A 17,338-nucleotide genomic window follows, 5' to 3' on the forward strand; every position below is an offset into this window, starting at 1 on the left:
GGACAGGGCCTGTGCTGCTCCCCTCCTGGAACCACTTCCTCGCCTGAGGGGAAGAGTGTGGTGCTTTTAATCTTCCTGAATTAAAAAAAAAATAGTTTTGAGTCTTCATTTTGGAGAGGAAACAGAAAAGTATTTGATCAGGGAGATGTTGGAAAGAGAGCTGGAGACTCTTTTGGCTGAACAGAAGCACTAGAAAATCAACCTCATGCTTCCCTTTGATTAACTTGGAAAGAGTCATTCAGCTTCTTTTAAAAAGCAAGGAAGTTGTGCAAGGGCTTGCCACCAAGTATGTGATCAGTCATACTGTGCATTTGCACGTATGTCTGGCCACACACACACACACACACACAGAGTTCCATGGGAAGAGCCCTACACCAAAAATGAGGAAGGAGGCCTGGCTGCTAGGCCGCTTCTGTCTCTTTGTAGGCAGGGGAGCATGGGCTGGTCACTTCGTTTCTTGGTTACCTCAGATTCTTCATCTATAAATTGAAATTGTACTAGATGGTTTCTCAGGGTACTTCATCTCTAAGATTTTATAACTGACGGTGAAGCTGAAAAAATGGTTATCAGTAGCCTCTTCAAAGGTGAGAAATTTCACTTTGTGCTGGTGGGAGGAGGGAGTGTAAGACCAGAGATTCCTTCAAATGCCTTGTTAAAGCTGTGTCTTTTAAACCTCAGTCACAATGTTTTCATAATCATCACAATATGGTGCATGTATGTGTTTTACTTCTTCAGGGAGGTGGTCTATATTCATTCCATGCTGTTGTTCTCATTTAATGCCTCTTTTTTTAAGAGACAGAGAGTGAGCCCAGAGTATTGGTTTATTTTGATATTTAAAAAGTAGATGTTTTTAATCCTGGAGACTTTTAAGACCGTACTGCCCTGTCCTGTATAATAAAAGTGATAATTCTATAAAAGTGCAGTCATTTTAAATAGTACAATTTACTGCTTAACTATTCTGCTGTGATTCAAAATGTTTTGCCAATCCAAAAAAATCTTTTTTTGTCCTTCTGAGAAATAATGAAATGAGAATTAACCAAGATTTTCTTGTATATTATAATTAAGCTTGTTGAAAATGGTTTCTACTTTTTCATGATGGGGAATGAAGAAGTATTGAGAGGCATCAAAGAAAGCATGGTAGAGTAGCTAGGAAGTCAGTCTTGAGGCCCAGAGGACCTAGATTTTTGTCCCCCCTTCTGACACATACTGAGCAAGTCACTTAAGCTCTCATCGACCATGGCAGCTCTCCGGCCTAGAGGTTATAACCAGTTACTGAACTACATTGGTTAAGGGTGTTTCCCCACTAAGAATTCCTCTGCCGTTGCAATCTCCTTCACTCCCACCCCTCCGTGAGAGAATATTATTAAATGATCCGTGATATTATTCAGTTCTGTATTTTTGTTTACATTTCCATTGTTTGAACAAAAAAAATCATACTGCTGAAATGACATTTTTAAAATTAGGGGTGAAACAACACTCAAGCTAGTGATAAATTTTGGTGTTGAGATAGACTCAAACATATGAAATCACATCTTCCTCCAGTGCCTGATTGTGGCTTAAAGGTGACGTTGGGTTCTCACAGCTTGTGCTGACGCAGTGGGCCCTCTGGGAAGTTAGATCAAGCAGGCCAGATTAGGGGGACAGGCTCAGTGCCCTGGGGATGGACTTGGCTGAGTCTGGATATAGGCCTGTCACCAGGGAGGCTGCCCGGGGACCGGGTTTTCAGCCTCACCAGGCTCTCTGAGACAGTCTGCCCATGGGGGAGAAGCTGCAGCATGCCTGGGGATGGGGACAGTCCCCCACTGATGATGTTCTGGATTTGGGCAGGAGAGAAAGGGAGCCTAGACTGGAGCAGGAGGGCGGTGCTCTTTTCTGAGTTTGTACTTTGTACATATTTGAACTGTTTTAAGGGAAACAGTGTTTTTCCTGTTAATATTTTAGGTAGGCCAATTTATGCTTATGAACATAAATTAATTTTTACTAATTCTTATTGAGGCCTCTTCATCTTATTTATTTGAGCTTGCTCTTGATTGCATTTGGAAGTGCTGTGTTTGGATGGTAGAGGAATGTATTCTCTTACTGAATATTAACAGCATGCCCGAAAGCTAGAACGTGGACCCACGTGTTCTTCCTCCCGTTGAAGAGAGGAAAGGGTTAGAGGGGAGGGAGGGTGGAACGGTAGCAGGAACTAAGTGTTAACAGCTCTTGTCTAATGAGAGAGAGGGAGAGAGGAAAACTTCGGTAAAAATATATAACTTACAGGAAGAAATTCATGCCGACTTTTTTATTTCAGGGGAGCAAAGTACAAACACGAGTTGGGTTATTAATGTTGCTTTGTACCTGGTTAAGCAACTGTCCTATTGCTGTCACACACTTTCTCCACAATTCCGCCAATATTCCATTTGTATCCTTTGTTTGTTTTAGATAGCTAAGAATGGTAGTTTCACTTTCATTGTTTTCTTTTAGAAGTAGTGCTAGGCTCTAAATTTGTCTATGTTACCTCAGCTGTGCTGAGACTCACGTAAGTATTAGGGGAGTATTTTCTGGATAGGCAATACCATGAAGCATTTCTGAAGAAATATCACTAAATTCTGATGCAGAAGATAGTAGTATTCGTTTGTACGACTCATCCAAACTTACTTAGTACACATGCCATTTATAAAGAGTTTTCAAGAGGAGATTCCTCCGAGGAGTGTATAATGATTTTGTAAATAGCAAAACAACATACGTCGGGCATATGATGAAGTTTGTCGTCCTCCTTAACAAGAGTTTCAGCTTACAGCACAAATAGCAGAAAATCTTGGAGAAGAGGAGCAGTTGGTTCAAGGCTTATGTGCCCTCTTGTTGGGCATTTGCATGTATTTCAATGATAATTCACTTGAGAACTATGTGAAGTAAGTAGGGGGGAGAGTCACACTTCTCAGTGCTGGGCACAGAAGCAGTTGTCTGAGCTCTCATGCTTAACGAAAACAAGCATAGCTGATGAGTTTGGTACATGCAGTCCTCAGACTAACAAAGTCCCACATCACTTAAGTGTGTAGCCTCTGTCATGCGGTGGCAGAGACCTTGTCTCATTTAAAGTTTGTCCCCTCAGCACCTAACAGAGTACTCTGCACATAGCTGGAGCTGAATAAAAGTTTGTTGAACCAAAACTGCTATGAATTAGCACATGTTTATTAAGTGCCTACTGTGTGCCATGTACTCTGCTAAGTGCTAGGGATACACAGAAAGTCAAGACAGCCCCTGCCTTCAGGGAGCTCGCAGCATGCAAACAGCCTGTCTACACAGGAGATGTGTACAGGATAAGTAGGAAATGATCAGCGGAAGGAAGGTCCCAGCATTCAGGGGGAACGGTGTGCAGAGGCAGAGAGTTGGGGTGTGGAGTATTGTGTATAAGAAACCAGGAAAAACTTTTTGGGCAGTAGAGTACAAAAAGAGAGGTAATATCTAATAAGGTTGGAAAGATAAGTTGGGACCAGATTGTGAAAGATTTTAAAAGCTAGGGGACTCAGCATTTTATCTTAGAGGCAGTAAAGAGCTGCAGGAGTTATGGCAGAGCGGAGTGACAAGGACACAGCTAGCCTGAAGGATAACCAGTTGGGCAGGTGTGTGGAGGAGGGACTGGAGCAAGAAGAAACTCAAGGCAGGGGGACCAAATAGCAGGCCATTGCCTTGGTCTGGCCGTAGAGATGAATGCCTCAGCCTATCAGGGGTTGGTTATGTGTGTAGAGAGAAAAGTTCAGTGTGAGAGGTGGTGTAGAGGTAGTGATCTAGTCAGGAAGTGGAGATATACCTAGGTTACAAGTCTAGAAATTGGTAGGGTGGTGGTTCTCAGCACAGATAGACACCATCCGGACAGAAATAGGGGTATTTGGGAGAAGGGAGAGATAAGAGAGTTCTGTTTTGGATATGTTGAGTTGGAGATGTCTCTAGGCCATCTACTTTGAAGATCTGATAAGAGGTTGGTGATGCTGCATAGACAATCCGCAGGCATTTCTGAAGTGTTTACTGCATTAGGTAGTGGGATACAGATATAAAGGAGGAAAGTATTCTCCAGGAAATGCTATTCTAAAATTAGGGTTGGATATATGGAGTCATCTGCCTAGACATGATATGAGAGCTGATGAATTCAGCAAGAGAGTTTAGAGAGGGAAGAGAAAAAGCCTAAGAGCTTTGGGAAAAGCGGAAGATAGAGCTTAGGGGAACAGTTAGGTCAGGCAGGTAGGAGAATGAGGAGAGGATCCAGGAGGCCAGAGTGGTCTTCAGTGTCCGCTGTAATGGAAAGGTTGGGAATGACAAAAACTGAGAAAAGGCCATCAGACCATGCAGTTTAGAGATCATTGGCAGCTTTGGAGAAAACAGTTTCGGTTGAGTGATGAGCTCAGAAGCCACATTGCAAAAGGACTGAATAGTGAGAGAAGAAAGAAAAAAGTAGAGGCCTTGGATGTATTAGCTTCCACAAATTTAGATAAGAAAGGAAAGAGAAAGAATGATAGCTGGAGGTGCTAGTAGGATCCAGTGAAAATTTTTTAAGGATTAGGGAGACTTGAACATGTCTGAGCTCATTAAGGGGAAGCCATTAGGTAGGCAGAGATTGAAGGGGAAATCTGCTGAAGAAAATGGGAGGAAAATGGGGTCACAGGCACGTGTAGAGAGGAAAGGTTTCATTAGAGGCTAGAAGAAAGGAAGAGACAGACGATAATGTCCAGGGCTTTTGAGATGAAGAAGGGGACAACAGAGAGGTCATGGCTGAACCCCATTTTCTCGTGATGTAAGAGCTCAAGACCGTAAGTGAGAGGGTGAGGCACAAGGAAAGGAGCGGCAGCTTCGGTAAGGCTGGGATCAGTGAAGAGTGCTGCCTTGCTGCAGGGAGGGCCCCCTTGAGATTGAGTCCCATAATAAAGAAGTCATTGGGAAGTGAAAATATTGTTTACACTGAAGTCTAATTTAAGCATTTAGTGTTTGAACTGCCAAGTATTTTTTTAATACATCTGTATACGTCTGCCTTTTTTCTTTTTTTTTTCTTTTTAGAGAGAAACTGAAACAACTCATCGAGAAGAGAATTGGCAAAGAGAACTTCATAGAGAAGCTGGGTTTCATTAGCAAGCATGAATTGTACTCCAGAGCTGCCCAGAAACCACAGCCCAGCTTTTCTAGCCCAGACCACATGATGTTTGATCATGAGTTTACAAAGCTAGTGAAAGAGCTTGAAGGTGAGACACATTGAATGGAGACAGTGTATTTGAAAAGTAATTAGAATACAGAAGTACCCGCCAAAGCTGTTCAAAAGACATAAGGAACACCAAAAGGGCATCATTCTAGTTTAGTCTGGCTAGTGCAGAGGGTACTATCGGGCAGGAATGTGTTTGAGCTTTTCACTGATAGAGGATGCATGGCTATTGAAATCTTATTTACACAGTTTGAAAGATTTAACTATGAGTCATTTTTTGCAGGTGTCATAACAAAGTCCATTTATAAGTCTAGTGAAGAAGATAAAAAGGAGGAAGAGGTGAAGAAAACTTTGGAGCAACATGACAGCATTGTCACTCACTACAAAAATATGATCCGAGAGCAGGTAAATGCCAGGACAGAGGTCCTCCAGCCTGCTAGCCCCATGGGTGTAGGGCAGAGGTCTTTCAGAAGGAGTCAGGTGGAATTTTGTAAATTATCTGGTGTGGTAAAATGCAAACTCACCTTAGTTCTAATTCACCAAAACCCCTTAGGATTTGGACAGATAGGCTCAGAATTGACATTTCTTTTATAGGCTCCTAGTAAAAAATGTCGTTTAAAAAGCATTAATTGCAACTTATTATTGAGCATTTAAACCAGGGAGTTCTTAATGTTTTTTGTGTCTTGGACCCCTTTGGCAGTCCTATGGAGTCTATGGGCCCCTTCCTTCTCAGAATTATGGTTTCTAAGTACACAAAATAATACACACGATTAAAACCCAATTATATTGAAACAGCTATCAAAATACTAAAAAGACAAGTTCATGGACCCTAAGTTAAGAGCCTGATTTAGATGAACATTTTCCTTAAAATTACATGAACGATTTTTCATTTCCCCCTTCTTTTACTTTTAAACTCAAGGGTTACACATTTGAAGAAATCATAGAATTGATGTGTGGTAGATAGCGGTAGGGTATAGGCAGGACCTTTCCAATGGGACAGCTCGTGGTCTTGGAAGAGGTGCTGTAATGTGAAAGGATGTATGTTAAATCTTGCTTTTTCTTGTTGAAACAGCCTTAAGAGCATCCCTGTGCTCCATTTTTAATCGAAATTATTCAAACAGACTACAGTTTAACAGATACCTGTTATCAAGCGCCTGCCATATTCAGAACACTGTACTAGGTATTTGGGGGTGATAGAAAATCTGAATTAGACATACCTCTGTCATGAAAACTACCTCCAAATTCCTGGCCTAGTCGATAGGCTCTTAAATCTGGGTCTAAGAGGGATGTGAGGCTTATTTAGTCAAACCTTCTCCCTTGCATGTGAGCAGATGGGCACAGGAGAAGGTGAGGCTGTTTTCCCAACGTCCCACTCACAGAGTAGGCACCCGAGGTGGGAGCTGAAGCCTCATTCTGCTGTTTCTAGCTGTTGTTCATCCCACTGCTGCTCTGGCAGGAAGTAAAAGGGCATCTTCATTGTGGTTGCAGATCAGAAGGGCTGGGGCGTGGGGGGATTGGGGGAGCAGATTTATATTAAAGCCATGTCGAGATTTCTTATAACCCGCTGAGGAGTTGCTGAGTCGTTGAGAAGCTGAGTGTTCTTTGGGGCAGCGAGGTGGCGCCCATTAGATAGAGCACTGGCACTGAAGTCAGGAGGACCTGAGTTCAAATCCAGACTCAGACATTTGGCACTTACTAGCTGTGTGACCCTGAGCAAGTCACTTAACCCCAAATGCCTTGCAAAAAAAAGAGAGGGAAGCTGATCTAGGGAGGTTTGGCAAGCTCTGGTTCGTCATGTGTATTCCCTGTAACAGGATCTATTCCTCCCCATCAGCTGGGTTGTGTGCTGGTTGCCATAAATACCACCTCAAAACAGAGGCAGACAGAGCTCTCTAGCAGTTTGAATTCCTACAAGTCAGATCATTGTATGTTTAAGACTATTTGCATATGACTTTTTTTTTTCACTTTTGACACCCTGCTCTCCACACCCCCATGAATGAAATCAAAGTATGAATATAATGTTTCAGGTTCAGACTTTACATTTTCAGTAGTTTTCCATAAATCAAATTAACTAGAATTTTCTTTAGATCATGCTGATTTGGAAACAACTTTTGTCCAGCAATCTTCAGACAATGAGATTATAGAAGTGGAAAAATATTTCTCCCTTTATTGCACATCATGAAGTATTCTTTGGTGCCAGATAACTACCTTAGGACAGGGGAGAAAAGATTCGTGGACTGTAATGTATAACCTATACTTAGAGCTAATAAGTAATCGATTAGAGAGCACAAAATGACATTTTATATATTTCTAATCAGTAAAAAAATTTGAAAAAATTATAAATTATTCATTTTAATAATTTGTTGGGTGTTAAAATATTAGCTTTATTTTTTAAAGTTGTAGTGAAATTAGAATCACACTGGACACCGTACACATAGGGATTGTTAATCAGCATTGTGTCATGCTTTGAAGTGTCGTTTCTTAGTTATTAAATGTTTGTGAATATTGAGCCATTCACTCTCCTGAATGAGGGGCTGGTGCTGCACTGATGGCCTGCATCAACGTCTCACACACGTAGTCTAGTGAAGACATGTTATGAAATAGCTAGTTTTTCATGGGACTAGGGTGAAACTATGACCTATAACTGTAAAGGAGTGAGTGATTTGTCACATGGCTTAGAGTCATAAATGTCAAAATTGGAAATTGAGATCTTTTGGTCTAGCCCTTTTGAAACAGCAATCCCCTCTGCATAATCCCCAGACAAATGGTGATCTGCTTTCACTCCTGGGATGGGCAGAAAAGACCTCTTGGGGCCACTCAGTTATTTATATATGACTATTTTTCTCGTTCCAAAAGGGGAAATTTTTCCTTCTATCAAACTGAAATCACATCCCTAAAACTTCCTCTTAATTGTATTCCCTAGAGGCTAAGCTAAGCAAGCATAATTTCTCTTTTGCGTTTTCTCACAGAATCCAAAGGCTTGAGTTAAATTTGACCCAACAATGCTTTTCTTAAACACCTCTTATGTGGAAAGTATTGAGTCATGTTACAGCACTGACCTGTAAGGAGCTATAACTGGTAGGGAGGAGAGTCAGGGAGGGATACTACTGGTGTGGACATACATGTGTGCAAATGAGCATCCCCATACAATACACTGTGGGCTTCCATCAAGGGGATCCACAGTTGTAATTCCAGCTTCACGCCACCTTGTAGAAACGGTTGGCTTGAGGACTGGATGCATCGATACATACATTCTCTTGACAGACGTGCTTTTTATTTTTGTTCCATAGGATTGCCAGCTTAAGGAATTAAGACAACAGGTTTCTACCCTAAAATGTCAAAATGAGCAGCTGCAGACAGCTGTCACACAGCAGGTGTCTCAGATCCAGCAGCACAAGGACCAGTATAATCTCCTCAAAGTACAGCTAGGTACCATAATCCTACTTATGTGCGTTGTATGTACGGGATGCTTTCTGTGTCGGTATCCACGCCTGTCGATTTCAGTCACCAGCTGAGTCACAGAACAGGGGACCAGCCTTCTTTAAAACGAAAGTCTTGGGAATGAGGAGATCGTGTCTTGCGTTCTCATCGGAGCACGGAATTCCCCGTGAGCAAATGCCCTCCTTGGAGTTTGGCAGCATTTTAGAACTTCACATTTCCAAGAGTTGCTTGGAGCAACCATAAATATTTATCAAGTACTAGCCATTTGTAAGGTACTGTCCAGCTGCTGAGGATATGTGAAGATCAAAGAAGACATAGTCTGTGTCTCTAGCCTCAAACCCTGTGATTCTGTAATATGATGAAGTACAGAGAAGTTTTAGAAGAGAAATGGGAAAGATTTGAGGAGAGGGAGGCAGTTTTTGCCATGGAATCAAGGAAATGTGGAAACATGAGAGTGGTGTTAGTTGGAAATATGAAGGAAATCTTGTAGATACGTGAGAAAAGATGCTCCAAGCTGAGAGAAAATAGGGCACCATAAAGGAAGAGTGAATAGGCCAATGTGGCAGGCATATACAAGGCACAGGATAAGCCAGAAAGGGTAGGTTGGAGCCTGCTATGGAAAGCCGTCAGTGCTGGCTCAAAGAGTTTGCATTTCACTTTGTAGAGAGTAGCTGCTGAAGGTATTTAAGTAGAGTGATGTGATCAGACCTGTCCACCAGGATGAGTATTTTGGTAGCATTGTTAAGGCTGTCTTCAGAGACCCACTGTCCAGAAAGTGGAGGCGGGGAGATTGGCTAGGAGGCGACTCCAGTAGTCAGAGGAAGAGGGAATGAGCTCCTGAGCTGGCACAGTAGAAGTAGTAGTAGAAATCTATAAGGACACAGACACAAGAGGTGTGTTAGAGGTGGAATCTATAGGACTCAGCAGCTAATTGGATTGGGGAGAGATGGGAGGGAGAGGGAAGAGCCAGAAATGACTTCAGAGAGGAATCGGCTTGGGGGAAGGGAGCAGTAGAGATTATATAAGAGTCCTGCTTTCTGTATGTTGAATGTAACTTGTAGGTGGGATGTCTGTTGAAATGTCCATCAGACAATTTGGAAATGAAGAATGGGGGGTCGTACAGGAACAATTAGAGCTGGAGGTGATCATTGGAGTGGATGAGTTTTTAGGCCACTATTTTCTTTGCCAAGAATAGAACAAAAATGGTTACGGGGAGATGAAACCCAGAGATTTAAGATTATAAGAGAGTAACCAGCTGCCACGCTGCAATTGTAGAAACACTTAGTAAGTTACTATCAGTGACCTTTGAAAAATCATCAAGATTGCTAAAGGTTCAGCTGGCAAATAATTGCCCCTGTCATCCAAAACTATAGGCTAGTGAACCTGACTGTAATTCCAACCAGATTTCTAGAATGTGTTATTAAAGAGATTGTTTAAAATGGGTCATGCTAAATTAATGTCATTTCTTAATTTGATAGAATTATTAGTCAGGAAATGTCATCAATATAGTGTACATTTGGCAAAGTATTATATTGTGGAGAGGATAGATTATTATGGTTGAGGTAATGATTTGGTAATGGACTGACCAGAGACAAGAAGTAGTGATCAGTCATGTAAATGTTTATTTTGTGATTAAATTATCATGTTACATACAGTAGAATCTCCGATAGTTGGTACCGTACAGGAGACGCAAGCCCTGGTGGAACACACACAGGCTTTTACCTTTGTTTTGATGTACATGATTTGATGTAACTGAAGTGTTATATAACTTTATCAAATTTCATGTTTGTCTAATAGGAAAAGACAATCAGCATCATGGTTCTCACAGTGATGGAGCTCAGGTGAACGGCATTCAGCCAGAAGAAATTAGCAGGTTGAAAGAAGAGATAAAAGAATTAAAAAATAAGCAAGAACTTTTACAAGGCCAATTGACTGAAAAGGATTCCTTGATTGAAAATCTGGTAAGATACGAACGTTCAGAGTACTAAATTACAAAAACAAAGTTTGCTAGTTCTTTTGATTTTCCTGTGACTGTCTTTATCCTTCTCATGTGACCTTACATGTCACTTTAATAAACTTAATAAAAAGCTTGTTCCTTCCAAGATATGTCTATATATGATCTATATTAGTCTCACATGAGTTGCAGGTCATGTGTGCTAAAATGAGAGGAATAGCTGGTCTTGATGTTTTTTAAAATAATCATTTATAGAGTGATTTTCCATATCATTTAAATGACATATATCTGATGTGTCTAGCTTTGTATTTCCAAATATTCCAGTGCTTTTTAGAGTAGGACAAAATATAATGTTATACATAGAAGTGATTTATTCAGAGACCAGAATCATCCATTCTTTCTGGACGCTCGTGGCCCAGAGTGATTCCATAGTGAAACAGCTAATTACAGAGTTGGGCCTAGAATCCAGGTCTTCTTAGGGCTAAAAGAATATCCAGACTCCTTTGTACCTTACTTAGTGTCGCTGTGGTTTAGTTTCCTAGTGTATTTCTTTGTTATTGTAGAAGGCTGCACAGTTAGTGCCTGGGAAAACAGAACAGTCTCCAGAGGCTTCTCTGGATGGGGATCCTGAGCAGAACACCAAATTGCAGTGGGTAAGTGTGTGCTTTCTCTCCTTTGTTCATAATTAGAATGATTGAATAATCATCAATCTGATCTAATTTCTTTAGATGGCTATCAAAACTTGTGGCCAAATATTTGTCTTTAATTATTGACACTTTTTAGATTTCCTTATAAGTATTATTACTGTTCTTTAGTTTCCTTTGCTAAAAAAAAAGATGCTAATCTCTATCCAGATTGATTCCCAGACAGTGAAATAGCAATTAAAAGAAAATTTTAAAAGTAACCACGTACTTGGCATGTATTGTGTTAAGATGTAAACTTTGCCTAATTTTCATGACCAATTTTTCATTACAATTACTTGGTGGGGGAAAAAAAATCTTGGTAAACAATTTATTTGTGCCACACGTTTCATCTTGCCTCAAAAAAAAAAGGCTTCTTGAGCACATGCAAGGGAGAAGTAAGTAAAAAGACAGACTTGTCAATATTTCAGACATATGCCTTTTTGAAATAATAAATATTTTTTTTTAATGTATTTTATAAAAAATAAAATTTTTTCTTTTTCGACTTGGAAATTCCTATCAAAATGGATAATTCTGCTTCAGAGTTTTAGTTATTAAGTATATTGTTTTTCTGATTCTTCTTATTTCACTTCCATGTAGTTATGTGCTTCTGTGAATTCTTAATGCCCATTGTATCTTATGAAGCCGTTATCCATTACTTTCACGTACCACAGTTATTTTAACCGTTCCCTAAGTGATGAGCAGCTACTTCCTTTCCATTTCTTTGCTATCACAAAAAATGCTGCTGTAAGTATTTTCATGTATATAGGATATTCCTTTTTGTCTTTGGCTTCCTTTTAAAATGTCCAGCATTCAGATCTCTTTGTCCGAGTATGGACAGTTTACTTTTTAAAGTATAATTCCAGATTTCTCTCCAGAATGGTTGGATCATTTCACATCTCCACTGAAACGTTAATGTGCCTGTCTTCCTCAGCTCCCATTTCTGTGTTTTGTCCTCATAGTTAATTAGCTGGGAAGCCACAGTTACATTAATTCACATTTTTCTTTTTATTAGTGATTTAGAACAAGATTTCACATGGTTGTTAATAGTTTGTAGTTCTTTTAGGATATTTATTCATGTGCTTTGATGATCAAATTATCCATAAGGGAATAGCTTTTTGTCTACTTATTTGTGTTATTTCCCTAGGTATCTTAGCTGTCAGACCCCTACCAAAGAGTCTTTGATGCAAAGATTTTTTTTCCACCTGACATTTGCTTCTTATCCCACCTAGATGCCTTGGTGGTTTTGTTTCATTCAACAGCCTTTTAATATTATGTGAATGAAATTATCTATTTTGTCATTTGTGATCTTTTCTATCTCTTGTTTGGTTAAAAGGCATCCTCTTAATTTATTTTATGGTGTCACCTTTTATACTCCGGTTTCTTATCCATTTTGGCCTCATTGTGCTATATGTTATAAGTATATTTGCTTAAATATAATTTCTGTTAAACTACTTTTCTGTTTTCTTAGCATTTCTTGTCACATAGGAAGTCCTTCCCTGGGTCATCTGTGTTACCAGGTTTATCAAATTTACCAGGCTATTGAATTTTATTGTTTCTGATTCGTACCCATCTAGTCTGTTGCACTGATTACTTTTCTGTTTTTCAACTAATATTAAGTGGTTTGGCTTACTGTAATTTGTATTTTGGTAGTATATTTTGAGGTCTGGAATTCCTCTGTCATTCCTTCCTATTCCTTCTTCATTCTCACTTTTTTCATTATTTCTCTGAGTATTCTACCCTGTATTCCACCAAACTGATTTTGTCTAGCCCTGTCAAGAGCTTTCTCATGTGGTTGGTATAGCATTAGTTCTGTAAGTTAATTCAGGTAGTATGGTTATTTTCATTACAGTTGTGTGGGTCAGCCTAGAGCAGTGAATGTCCCTCCAGTTATTTGTCAAGTCTTGTTGTGATGAGTGTTCTGCAGTGACATTTGTGTAGCTTCGATGTGTCTTGGTAGGTTAACTCCCAGTTATTTTTATTAATATAATACATTGTTAGTATAATTGTCACATATAGAAATTCTGGTGGTTTTGTGGATTTCATTTTTAAGCTGATATTTGACCAAAGCTTTTAATTGTCTCAGTTTCTTTGCTGGTTCTCTGTAGTTTTCTAAATAAATATAAAATGGTTTTTGCCGCTTTTAGTCTCTGAAGGAAGTTGAAACACTCAGGGCTCAGTTAAACTCACAGTCCATGGAGATTTCTAAACTACAGATGGAAAAGCAAGAGCTGTTACAGAAAACTGAAACGTTTCTAAGTTTCTTTTGTTCTCTTTTTCCAGAAATAGCAAAGCTAGGGCCCAAATGACTGGGCAGCTTTAGGATGGTCAGCCTATCTGTTCTCTTTCCTTGAAGTAAAGCTCACAGTGACCTGGTAGAATCTTGGTATTAATTCGTCAGTTGGAGTCCCTCCCCACACTATCCTTACTGACCTGGGGTGCTATGGTACAGCAGAAAGACCCCAGGTTATAGACAAAGGCCCTGATCTGTCAGTCTCTGAGCCCCACTGGACCCTCACATCCCTGTCTCTCAAAAGAAGGTCCCTGAGAGCCCTTGTAGCTCAGCATCTGTGATCTGGTGTTTCGGATTCTGTTAGAGCACACTTCTAACCCAGAAGAACTTGGATCCTTCATTTTCTTAGGCTGTCTGCACTGTCCTGTTCCCTGGTTTGTGATACTCTGGGCTTTAGGCTCTTCCCCAAGGGTCCTCCTTTCATAAAACAGTATTTGGTTTGCAGAGGAGTCCATCGGAGAGCTGTTTTATCCAATCTTGGAAACTAAATTTCAAGTCCCGAATGAAATAGAAACTATATGTCTAGGAGTCTGTGCTTTTATGTTGCTAGCTTGACTTTTACCACTTTTTTTTTAACTCAATTTCTACTTCTTAGGCTAAATCCGTTCTGGTATCAGGAGACAATGGCACCGTAACAGCAGCAAAACCCACTGACATAGAGGGCAGGCTGTCTGCACTGGTGCAGGAAACTAAGGAGTTAAAGGTTGGTAGTGTCCCATCCATGCCTCATACACAGTGTTTTAAAAAGATAGCGTGGAGTGTGTTCAGAACTTTATTTCATGTGGATGAGAAAGTAAACCCTGAAAAGTAGGAAGAAGCCACATAGTTGTTGTTAGTATTTCTGGTGGAATGAACGGTTTGCCTTTTGGCCTGCTTTTTATTTTATGTTAATTATCTGTTTATTTATGTATTTATTAGGTGATTGGGGTTAATTGACTTGCCCAGAGTCACGCAGCTAGTAAGTGTCAAGTGTTTGGTCTGAGGCCGGATTTGAACTCAGGTCTTCCTGACTTCAGGGCCGGTGCTGTATCCACTGTGCCACCTAGCTGCCCCCTGGCCTGCTTTTTAATGTAATCTCTAGCTCTGTTTCTAGTTTGAATGGAGATATTGCAATTCAAGCTTTTAAAAATTATTTTCTTGATGATGGCATATAAATGCTTTACATGTGAAAGATACATTTTTTTTAAAAATGTTTATTTTTTGCTTTTTGGTGAGGCAGTTGGGGTTAAGTGATTTGCCCAAGGTCACACAGCTAAGAATGTTAAGTGTCTGAAGCTGGATTTGAACTCAGGTCCTCCTGACTCCAAGGCCAGAGCTCTGTTCACTGCACCACCTCGCTGCCCCCACATTTTTTTTAAGTCATTTTGTGTGTTGAAGAACCAATCTGCAAGGCTGAACTGGACGCAGTGGGTTTGAATGAAAAGACTCTTTAATCACATGCTACCCCGTTTGAGTATTCTCTTCAGGTTAGTAACTTGAACGTTTCTGTTGTCAGAATGAAGTTAAAGCCCTGTCTGAGGAAAAAGCGTCCATAAAGCAGCAGTTGGATTCATCAAACAGCACCATTGCAATCTTACAGAATGAGAAAAGCAAGCTGCAGCTAGGACTTGCAAAATCTAGCAAAGAACAGGATGACCTGTTGGTGCTGCTGGCTGATCAGGATCAGAAAATAATTTCACTAAAAAGCAAACTCAAGGAACTCGGTCACCCGGTAAGGCCACAGATTTTTGCGGAGTTTATCCTCACAAAGATTTTGCTCTACAATTTGTATTTCACTGCACGCTTGGTTTCACATTTCTTCCTAAGGTGCTTAGCAATATTTTACCTTGAAGGTGCTGACTATATCATGAATAGATGGGCCTGGAATATAATTTCTTTGATATTTTTATTAGTTTTAGAAATTTGAACCTTCTGTAGGAATGCTTATATCCCTGCATTAAAAGTATTGTTTTTGTTAAGGATTTGTTTAACTCTCTTGCATGCACTCAGACTTTGATATTTTATTTCTAGTAACATGAATTGGTTTGGCTACTCTTATGTTAGCAGGAACCACTCATTGGAGAATAAGAAGATGCCACCATTTTTTAGTTTCTGTTCAGATTTTCTCATGCTCGTTTCTATTATGTGAGAGTAGCTGTGTGTTAGATTATCCCACAGATTATTTTCTACAAGTTGCAAAAGTCATTAGAACAAAGAAGTAAGGAGCTTTATCTGTATTCTAAAGTTCCAAATTTCAAGATAAGCAAGGCATTTGGAATGGCATTATTTGGCCAAGAAATGAAGTTTTTCTTGTGATTTGGTCAAGCTGAAAGTTCTTTTTTCCATGTAGGTTGAAGATGAAGATGAAGATGAACTTGGATCCGGAGACCAGACTGGAAACGATGACATCGACGATGATGTTGATGACGACGACGATGACGATGATGATGATGATGACAACAGTGACGATGAAGATGATTGTCATGACGCTAATGAAGTAGTGGAGGGATCAGCCTAAGCATTACAGTGTCTCTAGAAATGATAGAGATGACCGTGTAACTTTTAAGACGGAGCCTCAAAGACAATGCTTTGGTCTTTCTCCATACATAATAAAAATTTTTAGGAAGCCAATGGAAAGCATTCACTGAAAGACTATTGCCATGTTTCTGAGATGAAGCCACCCATGGGTTTTTTGTTGTTTTTTGTTTTTTTAAGGAAAAAGGCCTAGCTATGGGTAAAACACACAGCTCTGTTTTATTTAAGTTCTTTTGAACTCTTTTAGAAGACGACCGTCTCTTAGTTTTAGACATCAAAACTGTACCGTTCAAAGCATGAGGTAGCCGTACAATTTGCCTTAGTTCCTTGGTCATTTACAGAAGTCTCTGCATCTATCTTTTTATTTTGAAACTTGTGATTTTAAGTGCTTATGTATTTGATTTAACATGTTGAATTGGGCTCTTTGCCTTCGTAGTTGGCATTGGTAATGCTCTAAACCCATGGGTTCTTTTAAGAGATGCGGAGGTTTAAGAGCAGGAGCAGGGTAATATTGGGGAAATGGCCGGTTCGTTCGCAGTGACTCCCCAAATAGATACGTTGAACAGGGTAGAGGGAGGGCCTTTGCAGCTAGAGTGGTTGCGAAGAGACAGGGAGCCTGACACATGAGGATGCAGAGGCATATCTGCAGAAGCCGCAGGGCTGGGAGGCAGAACACCTCAGTTAAAAACAACCCCTCATAATTCCCACGGTGCAAGTTTAACATGTTAGCTGGTTGTCAGGACCAGCTCCGTGTTCATAAGAGCCCACCTCTCTGATTAATGTAGTTTATTGGCTTTTATACAAGGAAGCACCTTGGGGCAGGGACTGGGTCTGATTCTTCTGGCTGTCTCCTAGCACCTCACCCAGTGCCTTGTACTCAAAAGGCGGTCAAGGGATGCTTGTTGAATTGAATTAATGTTGAAGTAGGTTTGACCAGTATAAAAGTTTTGAAAGAGTGCAATAAAAAGATGTCAATCTCATGTTTTGGTAATAAAAATAGATATTATGTTCACTTAAATCCATAGTCATTTGTTTTATCATTGGTTCCCTTTAGATTTTGAGCAACAGTGTATTTATTTTTCATGATTGAATCAAAATTCCTACCTACGTTTTTTTATGAAATCATGACAAAAGGCATTAAGCGTTCTTCCAGCTCCTGGGTGCCTTCAGGAAGCTTTTCCTGATTCCCTCCTGGTTGTTAATGCTTGCCACCTCCTCGGATAGTCTTGATTTCCTTAGCTCTTTACAAGTCGTAACTCTTCAGAGAGGGGAGTGATCGCTCCTTG

General features: G+C 40.1%; 1 protein-coding gene across 3 annotated transcripts in view; it reads left to right on the forward strand.

Annotated features, from left to right (window-relative positions):
- Window positions 1-17,070, forward strand: part of USO1 (USO1 vesicle transport factor) — an 87,114-nt gene extending 70,044 nt beyond the window's left edge. For 2 of the 3 annotated variants that reach the window (XM_020988460.2, XM_020988461.2), the window contains 10 exons: window positions 2,294-2,404; window positions 2,776-2,894; window positions 5,032-5,213; window positions 5,454-5,575; window positions 8,461-8,599; window positions 10,409-10,572; window positions 11,129-11,218; window positions 14,134-14,241; window positions 15,034-15,249; window positions 15,868-17,070. In XM_020988460.2, coding sequence (XP_020844119.1) covers window positions 2,294-2,404; window positions 2,776-2,894; window positions 5,032-5,213; window positions 5,454-5,575; window positions 8,461-8,599; window positions 10,409-10,572; window positions 11,129-11,218; window positions 14,134-14,241; window positions 15,034-15,249; window positions 15,868-16,035 — 1,419 coding nt within the window. In that variant the 3' untranslated portion in view covers window positions 16,036-17,070. Of the gene's footprint in view, window positions 1-2,293; window positions 2,405-2,775; window positions 2,895-5,031; window positions 5,214-5,453; window positions 5,576-8,460; window positions 8,600-10,408; window positions 10,573-11,128; window positions 11,219-13,401; window positions 13,501-14,133; window positions 14,242-15,033; window positions 15,250-15,867 lie in introns of all 3 variants that reach the window. The other variant, XM_078148454.1, reaches the window with a different exon arrangement.
- The last annotated feature ends 268 nt before the right edge of the window (window positions 17,071-17,338 follow it).

The sequence above is a fragment of the Phascolarctos cinereus genome, unplaced genomic scaffold (assembly GCF_003287225.1).
Source record: "Phascolarctos cinereus isolate Bilbo 61053 unplaced genomic scaffold, phaCin_HiC Scaffold_9;HRSCAF=440, whole genome shotgun sequence".
Lineage (NCBI taxonomy): Eukaryota > Metazoa > Chordata > Mammalia > Diprotodontia > Phascolarctidae > Phascolarctos > Phascolarctos cinereus.